At 42.0% G+C, this 12,731-nt stretch overlaps 1 protein-coding gene across 4 annotated transcripts in view; it reads left to right on the top strand.

Annotated features, from left to right (window-relative positions):
• Positions 1-205: 205 nt before the first annotated feature.
• The window catches only part of gpatch1 (G patch domain containing 1), a 27,940-nt gene continuing 15,414 nt past the window's right edge, over positions 206-12,731 (top strand). For 2 of the 4 annotated variants that reach the window (XM_062022662.1, XM_062022644.1), the window contains exons 1-12: positions 206-339; positions 5,906-6,040; positions 6,152-6,237; positions 6,300-6,454; positions 6,517-6,614; positions 6,688-6,746; positions 7,692-7,940; positions 8,014-8,161; positions 8,848-8,924; positions 9,946-10,162; positions 11,967-12,302; positions 12,431-12,609. In XM_062022662.1, the coding sequence (XP_061878646.1) occupies positions 270-339; positions 5,906-6,040; positions 6,152-6,237; positions 6,300-6,454; positions 6,517-6,614; positions 6,688-6,746; positions 7,692-7,940; positions 8,014-8,161; positions 8,848-8,924; positions 9,946-10,162; positions 11,967-12,302; positions 12,431-12,609 (1,809 nt within the window). In that variant the 5' untranslated portion in view covers positions 206-269. Of the gene's footprint in view, positions 340-5,905; positions 6,041-6,151; positions 6,238-6,299; positions 6,455-6,516; positions 6,615-6,684; positions 6,747-7,691; positions 7,941-8,013; positions 8,162-8,847; positions 8,925-9,945; positions 10,163-11,966; positions 12,303-12,430; positions 12,610-12,731 lie in introns of all 4 variants that reach the window. The other 2 variants (XM_062022653.1, XM_062022636.1) reach the window with 1 other exon arrangement.

Genomic DNA, 12,731 nt, shown 5'->3' with positions numbered 1-12,731 from the left:
AGGAAGTCTAAGTCTAAGTACAGTATATGGGTTGAAAAGTCTAAGTGTAAGTACAGTATATGGGTTGAAAAGTCTAAGTCTAAGTACAGTATATGGGTTGAAAAGTCTAAGTGTAAGTACAGTATATGGGTTGAAAAGTCTAAGTACTGTATATGGGTTGAAACTTGTAGTTCCACCAACTCAACGCCAGGTGTCACCCTGCCACTTTGTTCAGACTTGCTTCCAGAAGTGTTTTGTCCTTCCGCGGCCGCCGTACTTGCGACAGCAACATGGCGGCAGACGGTGGCTGCCCCAAGGATTTTGTGGTGTATGGGACTCCCCTGGAGCCTCTGGAAGAAGGTAAACTATGTCTGCGGCGGGTTTTGTGGCATTTCTTAGGGATTTGTGTGACAGGGAGTATTTAGAATGACGCCAAGTGTAAGAATAACGTTGTCGTGTGGCGCTTTGACATGTTAGCTTAGCTGAGCGTGAGGCACACACTCCAAGTGTATGTTAATATGATGACGTTATCGTTATTCATAGATATATATAACACATAAAGGAGATATATTTAGGAATGTGTGAGCGGCAGATCGTGCATTCATGTTGTTTGACATGTGTGTGTGTGTGTACACTGTAGTTTTATGGATAAGTAGGGACAAGCGGTAGAAAATGGATGGATGGATGGATGTTATGTGTTTGTCACACTGATGTGTGTTTATGTTATCCCAAATTGTTTGTGTTATGCTGAAGTTGTTTTGTGTGTATTACACTGGAGTAGTGTTGACCCGATACCAATATTTTGGTACCGGTACCATAAAGGTTTTCGGTACTTGTCGGTACTTTTCTAAATAAAGGGGACCACAAAAAATGTAATTTTTGGCTTTATTTTAACAAAAAAATCTTACGGTACATTAAACATATGTTTCTTGTTGCAAGTTTGTCCTTAAATAAAATAGTGAACAAACAACACAACTTGTCTTTAGTAGTAAATAAACAAGCAAAGGCTCCTAATTTAGCTGCTGACATATGCAGTAACATATTGTGTCATTTATCATTCTATTATTTTGTCAAAATTATTAAGGACAAGTGGTAAAAAATGAATCTACTTGTTCATTTACTGTTAATATCTGCTTACTTTCTCTTTTAACATGTGCTATCTACACTTGTGTTAAAATGTAATAATCACTTATTCTTCTGTTTTTTGATACTTTACATTAGTTTTGGATGATACCAAAAATCAATCCAAGTAGTTACAGTATAATACATTGGTCATTGGGGACGGCCTGGCGAAGTTGGTAGAGTGGCCGTGCCAGCAATCGGAGGGTTGCTGGTTACTGGGGTTCAATCCCCACCTTCTACCATCCTAGTTACGTTCGTTGTGTCCTTGGGCAAGACACTTCACCCTTGCTCCTGATGGCTGCTGGTTGGCGCCTTGCATGGCAGCTCCCGCCATCAGTGTGTGAATGTGTGTGTGAATGGGTAAATGTGGAAATAGTGTCAAAGCGCTTTGAGTACCTTGAAGGTAGAAAAGCGCTATACAAGTATAACCCATTTATCATGTATCATATTCAAAGTCCTCATGTGTCCAGGGACATATTTCCTGAGTTTATAAACATAATATTTAAAAAAACAACAACGAAATAAGATTTTGTGATGCTAAAAAATATCAATGTATTCATAGTAGTATCGACTAGATAAGCTCCTGTACTTGGTATCATTACAGTGGATGTTAGGTGTAGATCCACCAATGGCGTTTGTTTATATTGTAGCGTCCCGGGAGAGTTGGTGCTGGAGGGAATTCTGGGAATTTATTCTGTAGTGTTTATGTTCTGCTGCGGTGCAAATATTCTCCCAAAATGTGTTTGTCATTGTTGTATAGTGGTGGCAAGGTATACTTGGTCAACAGCCATACAGGTCACACTGAGGGTGGCCGTATAAACAACTTTAACACTGTTACAAATATGCGCCACACTGTGAACCCACACCAAACAAGAATGACAAACACATTTCGGGAGAACATGCGCACCGTAACACAACATAAACACAACAGAACAAATACCCAGAACCCCTTGCAACACTAACTCTTCCGGGACGCTACAATATACACCCCCGCTATCCCCCCCAACCCCGCCCACCTCAACCTCCTCATGCTCTCTCAGGGAGAGCATGTCCCAAATTCCAAGCTGCTGTTTTGAGGCATGTTTTAAAAAAATAATGCACTTTGTGACTTCAATAATAAATATGGCAGTGCCATGTTGGCATTTTTTTCCATAACTTGAGTTGATTTATTTTGGAAAACCTTGTTACATTGTTTAATGCATCCAGCGGGGCATCACAACAAAATTAGGCATAATAATGTGTTAATTCCACGACTGTATATATCGGTATCGGTTGATATCGGAATCGGTAATTAAGAGTTGGACAATATCGGATATCGGAAAAAAAGCCATTATTGGACATTTCTACATTTAACTGATACAAAATGAAAGCAGTACTCCTAGAAATGCTAGCGAACCAATAACATAATGACGTGAATCAGAGCTGTTGAGACGAGTGATGAGTACTAAGCTCATCCACTCTGTCACGCAGCCTAACATAATTGCTATTGCGACATCCAGTGGACACATTTAGAACAGAAGTTGTTTTTTTTCCATTAAAAAATAGCAGCTTATTTTTATACTTAGTAAACTCATCTCATATGTTTGACACTCCTGAACTAAAGTATCAACAGTAGACATGTCCGATAATGGCTTTTTTACCGATTTCCTATATTGTCCAACTCTTAATTACCGATTTTGATATCAACCGATACCGATATATACAGTTGTGGAATTAACACATTATTATGTCTAATTTTGTTGTGATGCCCCGCTGGATGCATTAAACAATGTAACTTTACCATGAATTGATTAACCTGGAGGTAAGTATTGGTATTGTTCATTATCAATAGCGCTATATCTATTGGTATTTTTATTGCTACATTTTTAGTGTAATAATGCTCATTGTCATTTCTGTATTATTTTTTATTTTCGCTACCTGCTTATTTGCTATTACTTTTACCATCATATTTGTACATGTCGTATTTGCTGATGTTGCTCTATTGTTGTTGTTGTTGTTGTTTTTGTCTCTCTGTCTAATCCGTCCTTGTCCCCACAATTTCCCCCTCTGTCTTCCCTTTTTTCTCTTTCTATCCCCCCCTGCTCCGGCCCGGCTGCACCAAATGATAATATAAATACATTTGATAAAGTCAAATACAAATAAGGCAACAAGAGAAGTATCCTACACTTCTCTTTTGTAAAGTAAATCTGAACAGCCGATATGGGCATCTACATCAACTATATGATTTGCCAGAGAAGCTGGACAGGACAAAAATTGTTTTAAATAAAATAACCTGGACCCCGACTTAAACAAGTTGAAAAACTTATTCGGGTGTTACCATTTAGTGGTCAATTGTACGGAATATGTACTGTACTGTGCAACCTACTAATAAAAGTTTCAATCAATCAATCAAAAACAAGGTTTTCCAAAATAAGAGAACAACTTCAACTCCAGTTATGGAAAAAAATGCCCACATGGCACTGCCATATTTATTATTGAGGTGGGGGGGGGTTGGATGGGGCGGGTTTTGGTGGTAGAGGGGGTGTATATTGTTGCGTCCCGGAAGAGTTAGTGCTGCAAGGGGTTCTGGGTATTTGTTCTGTTGTGTTTATGTTGTGTTACGGTGCGGATGTTCTCCCGAAATGTGTTTGTCATTCTTGTTTGGTGTGGGTTTACAGTGTGGTGCACATTTGTAACAGTGTGAAAGTTGTTTATACGGCCACCCTGAGTGTGACCTGTATGGCTGTTGACCAAGTATGCTTTGCATTCACTTGTGTGTGTGTAAAAGCCGCATATATTATGTGACTGGTCCGGCATGCTGTTTGTATGGAGGAAAAGCGGACGTGACGACAGGTTGTAGAGGACCCTAAAGGCAGCGCCTTTAAGGCACGCCTCCAATAATGTTGTCCGGGTGGAAATCGGGAGACATTCGGGAGAATGGTTGCCCCGGGAGATTTTCGGGAGGGGCACTGAAATTCCGGAGTCTCCTGGGAATATCGGGAGATTGAAACCGATACCGATAAATTTCGATATTACATTTTAAAGCATTTATCGGCCGATAATAATCAAAAGTATTAATATTTGGATTTGAGAATCAATATTAGAGCATAAAGATAGATAGATAGTACTTTATTGATTCCTTCAGGAGAGTTCCCTCAGGAAAATTTTAATTCCAGCAGCAGTGTACAAAATTGTAAAAAGTAAATAATGGGGGTATAAATGGAGGCAAAATAGAAAAATATTACAATAGAATAAAAATAAAAAGCAACGATGAGAATAAAAATATAACAGTAAAATAAGAATATAACAAGAGAAACTAGGCAGTAGTGACCATGTTATGAAAAAGTATTTCACTGTTATTGTTTTGCATCCCCTGTCATCCTAGTATCCCCCCTCCCCCCCAGAAAGGAGTTGTACAGTCTAATGGCGTGTGGGACAAAGGAGTTTTTGAGTCTATTAGTCCTGCACTTGGGATGAAGCAGTCTAGCACTGAACAGGCTCCTCTGGCTACTGACAACGGTATGCAGAGGGTGACTGGCATCATCCAGGATGCTCACTAGTTTTTCCACAGTCCTCTTCTCTGCCACCGTCACCAGTGAGTCCAGTTTTATTCCGATCGTAGAACCGGCCCGCCTGATCAGTTTCTCCAGTCTGGAGCTGTCCTTAGATATGCTGCCCCCCCAGCACACTACGATGTAGTACAGAACACTGGCAACCACAGACTGGTAGTACATCCACAAGAGTTTTTTTACAGATGTTCAAGGAGTGCAGCCTCCTCAGGAAGTACAGCCTGCTCTGTCCTTTCCTGTACAAGTGGTCTGTGTTAACAGTCCAGTCCAGCTTATAAAGATCTGGGGCCGTACTTATCAAGCTTCTTAGAGTGCCATTTTACACTTAAGTCCTGAGAATTTGCGAAATTTAGTCCTACTCTCAAACTTAAGAATAAAAGCTTTTTATCAACGTTCTTAAGTCTAAGAATCACTCCTACTCTCCGCGATATTTAAGAGACCTTCAGAGGTGTCTTAAGTGGTTAGGAGTTGCCAGCAGGGGATGGCACTGAGGCGAGAGAGACGTGCGCGAACGTTCAGGGAACGGAACAATGTTGTTGTTTTTTTGATGACGAGCAGCTGATCAAACGGTATCGTTTAGACAGAGCGGATATTATTTTTGTCACAGATGTAATACTTTTCGATTCCTTGTTGATTTCTGTATGTGTCTGCAGTGGGCTAGTATATATAGAGCCACCCACACCAGTTTCAAATTAGTTGCCTAATTAATGAATTGAAAAGAAAATGTTATGACAGTAGCGTATGTGTGTGGCCGTGAGGTGAGTGACGTCAGTGAGTGTGTGGGCGATAGAAGAGAGGGAGCGGTAGCGTGAGTGCCGGCGGGGACTAGTTTGTTTTGTATTATTTTGTAGTTTATTGTCAAAATATTCCATCCCATTGTCCACTTAAATATTTCCAAGATATTTCTTTATTCTTAGACAACGGATTCCCTTCCGTGATTGGTCATTTCTATGGACACAGAAATGACGTCACCTAAAATTCCGTTTACGGCACATAGTAATGTCGTAATTCAGCTCTGAGTGTGACACTTAAGATTCAGTCCTACACTTCGCTGAAAGTGTGAGTAAGACGCTTGATAACTAACTTTTAAGTGCAGCTTTCAGCGAAGAATTTATTTACTCTTAAGTCAACTCTTAGCAGACTTCTTAGGAGTAATTCTAAGAAGCTTGATAAGTACGGCCCCTGGTATCTGCGATATCGATGTTTCAGTATTGAACTGCGCATCACTAACACTGACGCGTGCGCTTGTGTTTCAGACGAGGGCCCAAAGAAGCCAATCCCACTCCACGAGCAGACGGTCAAGGATGAAAAGGGGCGGTACCAGAGGTTCCATGGCGCCTTCACCGGAGGCTTCTCTGCTGGTTATTACAACACTGTGGGCTCCAAAGAAGGTCAGCTCACTTCCTGCGGAAGAAACCTTCTGAGGACTTAATGTGGCCGATTGTCATGGAGCGTGACGTTCAACAGTCACATGTGTGCTTCTCATGCCGTTTTGACTTCAGGGTGGACGCCGTCGACTTTTGTGTCGTCAAGGCAACAGAAGGGGGACAAGCATCATGCCACACCAGAAGACTTCATGGATGAGGAGGTACGATCCTCGCCGCCTTTTTACTGTGATGTTGCTGACCGGCGTGTTGTCGTTGCCCTCAGGACATGGGCGAGCACGGCATCGCTCCCGCCCAAATCACCACCACACAGCCGTTTGCGTCCAGCCACAACGCCGGGGACAAGGCGAGGGCGGTGAACGCGCAGACGGCGGTCATCCCCGGGGACACTTTGCTGGAGGAGCTGATCGCCCCAGCCAGGTAGCTGCCGCAGGCAGACTGAGAAAGAATCCGGTGGAATTGATGGTGTTGTTGTGCGGCAGGTCTTCGGTGGGCGTGGAGCTCCTGACGAGTATGGGCTGGAAACCAGGACAAGGGGTGGGGCCTCGTGTGAAGAGGAGGGCTCGCCGCCAACACACAGGTAAGGTTTGGATGAGCTGCCACGCCACCGTGATGGATGTTTGAGCAAAAAGTGATGTTTCCCACGCCAGCAGAGAGCGCCATCAGAGTGTACGGCTGTGCTCCGCCCCCCAACGGCTCGGAGGGTTCAGAGGTAAGTGATCCATCTATTTATTTGATTGCATGTAAATGTTGAATATTATAAATAAAGGTATTAAAAATATAAGATAAAAAAAATAAAAAGATGATTCTTGTATTTGTTACCTTCTTGAGACCTCCAAAAAATGGCTACCTCTTTAGGACCACCTTTTCGGAATATATATAAAGATTTGTATTTACAACATTAATAATATATACATACTATGCAAATATAAAAAAAGCTTAAATGAGTTGGAATTTCACAAGAAAAAGGTCACAATTTCACAAGAAAAACTTAGAATTTTGGCGGTACTATAATAAAAGTCGTAATTTTACTCAACGCAAGTCAAAATTTTACAAGAAAAACTGAACATTTGTGCAATATTACAGTAAAAATTAAAATTTTACTTAATAAAAGTCACAATTTTATAAGAAAGCTTAATAATGTTGGCAATATTATAATAGTAATTGGAAATTTTACTTGGCAAAATGATGAGAAAGTCATCATTTTACTCCAAAAATGTCATATTTTACAAGAACAACAGAAAAATTGGCAATATTGTGGTAAAAGTCAGAAATTTATATGACAACTGTCACCATTTTGCATTAAAAAGTAATAATTTTACATAAAAAATTTAAATTTTATGAGAAAATAGGGCAATATTACAGAAACAGAAATAACTCCCTGGCGCTGTTTTGTACTGTTTTTGTACTTGTTTTGATTATTATTATTTCTTTGATTGTATGTAAATGTTGAATATTATAAATAAAGGTTTTGTAAAAATAAAATAAAAAATTAAAAAAGATGATTCTTGTATTTGTTACCTTCTTGAGACCTCCAAAAAATGCCTAGCTCTTTAGGACCACCCTTTCTATATATATGAAGATGTGTATTTACAACATTTACAACGGGGGCTTAGGGGTCGACCAGTCTCGTTCTGATTGGCACCGTGTCCCACAGGAGGAAGAAGACGATGAAGAGTTTGCCCCCGAGAACGTGACCTTCGCCCCCAAAGACGTGAGCGCGGTGGACTTCAGTCCCAGGACCGGGCCTCAGGGTCTGGGCTACAGCGGTCTGGACCCGGGCCTGGCTCTGGGGGGCCGGGGGGCCGGCGAGCACATCGACTTGTTCCAGCCCAACTCCGACGCCAGGAGTCGACTCTTCGGAGAGGCTCCGAACAGCTCGCGGCGACGCGGCGTGGCCGGCCAGGTGAGCGGTGTGGTCTGCGCTCTTCAGAGGAGGACCCTTTCGCTGACTGCCGCCTGTGACCTTTGACCCGTAGGCTTTTGGCGTGGGGGCGCTGGAGGATGACGACGAAGATGTGTATCACAAAGACTCCATGTCCAAATATGACGTGGTGCTGGATGGGGAGGAGCCTGGAGACGGCCTCTACGGATGGACGGCGCCTGAGCGCAAGGCCAGAAAACCAAGTGAGAAACCCTTGTGTGGAGTTCAGACCCGTTTTCATTTTTTATTAAAAGAAAAATGATACAATTAATTAATTTTTCAAACTGAGAATCCCTGACTTTGGCTCATTTTCTGTGAAGAACATATATCAGAATATATATTTAATGACCCCACACCATACACCCCTCCTACACATTTCTATTACATATAAGATATTACCCGGGGCAAATAGAAGTGTGGAAATTGATGTTCTGTGTACCACACGCACCCACCCACCCATCCACACACGGCAGGCCTAGACAGGAAGAGGACAGAGTGTAGGTACACAGAACATCAGAGGGTCAAATGTGCGAGAAAATGAGAGCAGACAGTGTTGACAAAACTGTTGTTACTCAGCCAGCGTTTGTGGGCCTGGTGGACCCGTTGCATTTTGTGGCTTTTAATGCCTCACAATCAAACACTTTTATGTTAAATACTGAACAAATGTTTATTTGGATAAGGTAAAGATCTGTTCAGTATTTTAACATAAAAGTGTTTGATTTTGAGGCATTAAAAGCCACAAAATGCAACGGGTCCATCAGACCCACAAACGCTGGCTGAGTAACAACAATATGAACATTACACAAGGGTTAAAGACGTTAAAGGACTTCTGTCTGCAACCAACGAAAAGAAGAATAGCAACACAACTTTACATACCTTGTGTTTTCAGACCTCAAGGAGGCGGACTACATCGGTAAAATCTTGGAAGGTTTTACGTTGGCACAGAATACCGAAGAACACAAAACGGTGAGTGACATAATTTAACATCTGACCCAGGGGGGCCCAAACTTTTTCCACTGGGGGGCGACAGACTGACAAATCAAAGGATGCAGGGGCCATTTTGGTAGTTCTCGCCTTCAAAACCAGTATATCATATAGATTTTTTTCTAAGAACTACAAAATGTAATTTTGGTAGAAATTTGATGTGAATGCTAAATAGCCAACGCCGAACTGAAATGCTAACAGTTAGCACGCTGGGCAGATATAATATTTGTGCAAAATGAGCTTAAAAAAAAGCTAGCATGATAACAATACTTTGCTAACATGCTAACAATACCTAGCTTACAGTTAGCATTAATGAAATGTTACAATGTATGACACTGATGTTCATACCTGCTAAATTAGCTAAAAAGCTAGCTTTCTAATGTTAGCATGTAAAAATGCTAACTGGAAAGTGTTAAGTACCAAAATATATTACTCTGAAGTGTGTACCTGCAAAAAAGTTTTTAAAATGTAAGCGTTCCAACGTTGGCATGCATCAAGTACCAACATATGACTAAGGTGTATACCCACAAAAAACAAGGATACACATTAGCATGCTAACATGTATCATTCATCCTGTAAAATATTTGACGTTGAGGTGTATAAATGCTGAATTAGCTAAAAAAGCCACATTGCTATTGTTAGCATTCTAAAATGCTAACTGCTACATGTCAAGTACCAAAAAATATTACTCTGAGGTGTGTACCTAATCAAAAAAAATGTAAATGCTAACATTGGCATGCATCAAGTAACAACATATGACTGAGGTGAATACCTACAAAGTTAGCTAAAAAAAAAGCAAGCACACAAACATTACCATGCTAACGGGTATCATACATCAAGTAACAAAATGTTTGGCGCTGCGGTGTATACCTGTAAAATAGGCAAAAAGGCTATCATTAGAATGCTAACGATTGTGCTGCGGGCCATTAAAAAATTAGCTATGGGCCACACTTTGGGCACCCTCTAAACATTCAGTTACTAACCTTTCTTCCTTTGCCTGCAGTTCTTCCGCCCTCCAGTGCTGCCCGCCAACTATCGGCCCGTTCATCATTTTCGACCCCCAGTGGAGATCTCACATGTGACCGGGGTCAGTGCGGCACTGGCCGAAGCTCTGAAGTCGTCCAGGGGCCACATGGTGAAGGAGGAGCCTCCACAGGGAGGACGTCATCAGTTGGTGTCCGGCCAGAGAATGGCGATGCTGGGAGAAGACTCCTTAAAAGGTGGGAAAAGAGCACTATGCCGCCCCTAGTAGACAATGGTGTCATTACAGCTAGGCGTCTCCGAAATATTTAATAATATGATGTCATTGTTTGGCCGAGGTGAGTACCGCATTTTCCAGACCATAGGGTGCACCGGGTTATAAGGCACACTGCCAATGAATGGTCTATTTTCGATCTTTTTTTCACATATAAGGCGCATTAAAGGAGTCATATTATTATGATTTTTTTATAAACGTAAAACACTTCCTTGTGGTCTGCATAAGATGTAATGGTGGTTCTTTGGTCAAAATGTTGCATAGATTATGTTTTACAGATCATCTTCAAGCCGCTTTCTGACAGTCGCTTAAGGATGCACCGTTTTGTTGTCGGTCTTATATATATATAAAGGTTTATTTGAAATAGGGACAGATACAGAAACATAGACATCTGAAACAGTTATCCAATGTATGCATCATAGCGTTTGTAGCCAAAGCTAATTTACAACACTTGTCTCCAACAACAACAACACAGATCCAACATCATTAAAATAGGAAAATAAAAAGAATAAGGCAAAGATGAGTCGATAATAATGATAATAGTAATAATCCAGACAAAGTGCAAACTAGATAAAAGCCAATAATAATAATAACACAGACAAAGTGCAGACTAGATAAAAAACAATTAGTAAAAATTAGTAAAAACTAAACATGGGAACACGATTGTTGCTCAACTAGGCACAATTTTGTTTGTTTTTTGAAAGTGACAAGTGGCTTAATTACGTGGCTCACCTTCGGCAGCGTCTTCTCCCCGTCATCTTTGTTCTAGCGGTGTAGCGTGCAAGGACGGGAGTGGAAGAAGTGTCAAAAGATGGAGTTAACTGTTTTTTTTTTGTGTTTTTTTTGTAGCTAACTGTTTTAATGACATTCAGACTTGACCTAAATCAATAATGGAGCAGCATCTCCTCATCCGCAAACAACAACAACGCCGGAAATGTGTCCCGTGAAAAAACATCCGACCAGAACTCTAATAACTAAAGTTCCTTGGGTGAATAATGTAAACTCACTACACCGGTATGTTTTAGCGCTTTCATGGCGAGTTTACTGACAGATGTAAGTAAGAACTTTACACTACTTTATATTAGAAATGGCAACAGCAGAGGATGAATGTCCCACAACAAGAATATAGAGAAAAAGAAGAAGCTTATCGACTACGGTGTCGCCACGGACTACAAAGGCGGACACACGCAATTTTTTAGGACTTATGCAGATCCCAAATACAGATCAGCAGGTACCAGAAGTTAAGAAAAGTTGGTTTTGCATAATATTGTGAAACAAAACGCCAGATAATGTCTTATCTTATACACACACCATACAAATACTCGTATGTTGAAGCACAGTACAATCCATCAAGATGTGCGGCTTTATAGCTTACCAAAGTCGTACTAAAACATTTTGATAGATTTTTGAGCGCCGTGTGTAATGTTCTATATTTTCAATGGAACATACAAAATGTTGGTGTTGTTTACTTGAGTCATATTGCAGTCTACACGTATCTCTTATGTGTGACTGCTATCTACTGATCACACTTATAATTTCACCATGTACCAAATAAAATAGCTTCGAGATCGGTAAGCAAAACCAGAACTATTCCGTACATTAGACGCACCGGGTTATAAGGCGCACTGTCGAGTTTTGAGGGAAAAAAAGGATTTTAAGTGCGCCTTATAGTCCGGAAAATACGGTAATTGGTTCCCCAAAAGGGACAAGCGGTAGAAAATGGATGGATGGATGGGTTCTGAAGTGATGACCCTTCTCTTCATGTTCAGGTCCCACTTCAGTCATGGATCTGCTAAGGCCTGAAGACAGAGAGCGACTGCTCCGCCTCCGCGCCGCTTCTGGCGCCGTTCCGACAACGGCCCCTACCCCGACAACCGACCCTGCCCCGACAACGGCCCCCCCCCATAATACCATGCGCCCTGTCGCCCCGATGCCCCTAAGTGGGGCTGGCGGCGCCGCGTCCTCCAGTTTGAAGCAGCAGCAGGACGCCATGGCGGCGTGGAAAGGACACACCACCTCGCACGCGTTCAAGCCCTTTGAGGAGAACGCCAGCAAGCAAGCTCGCTACAGCTTGTATCTGAGCCGCCTCCAGCAGGGAGAAAAAGGTTCCACTCCCATCATGCATTTCTCCTTCAAGCTCCCACCCGACTGTCCATCCGTGTTTGAACACGAGTGTTTTCCTTTCTGCGCTCATCACTTCTAAACTTAAAAAGTGTGATGTTTGTTTGTTCAGACGCCCTCGGCCAAAGTTTGGATCCGGCCATGACGGAGTGGGAGCGCAGCCGGGAAGGGGATGAGTTTGTCCGAGCCTCCATCTTGTACCGACCCATCTCTTCCGTGCTGTCGAGTCGCTTCACTCGAGCCAAAACCCAGGAAGACGACGAGAACGTGGAAGTAGACCGAGACCAGGAGGTAGGTCCAGACCAATACTGTGCTGTGCGTTAATCAACATGTGAAGTGACGTGTGTGTGTGTGTGTGTGTGTGTGTGTGTGTGTGTGTGTGTGTGTGTGTGTGTGTGTGTGTGTGTGTGTGT

The sequence above is a fragment of the Entelurus aequoreus genome, linkage group LG02 (genome assembly GCF_033978785.1).
Source record: "Entelurus aequoreus isolate RoL-2023_Sb linkage group LG02, RoL_Eaeq_v1.1, whole genome shotgun sequence".
Lineage (NCBI taxonomy): Eukaryota > Metazoa > Chordata > Actinopteri > Syngnathiformes > Syngnathidae > Entelurus > Entelurus aequoreus.
The sequence above is the reverse complement of the archived record's forward strand: the minus strand, read 5'-3'. Positions and strand labels throughout refer to the sequence as shown.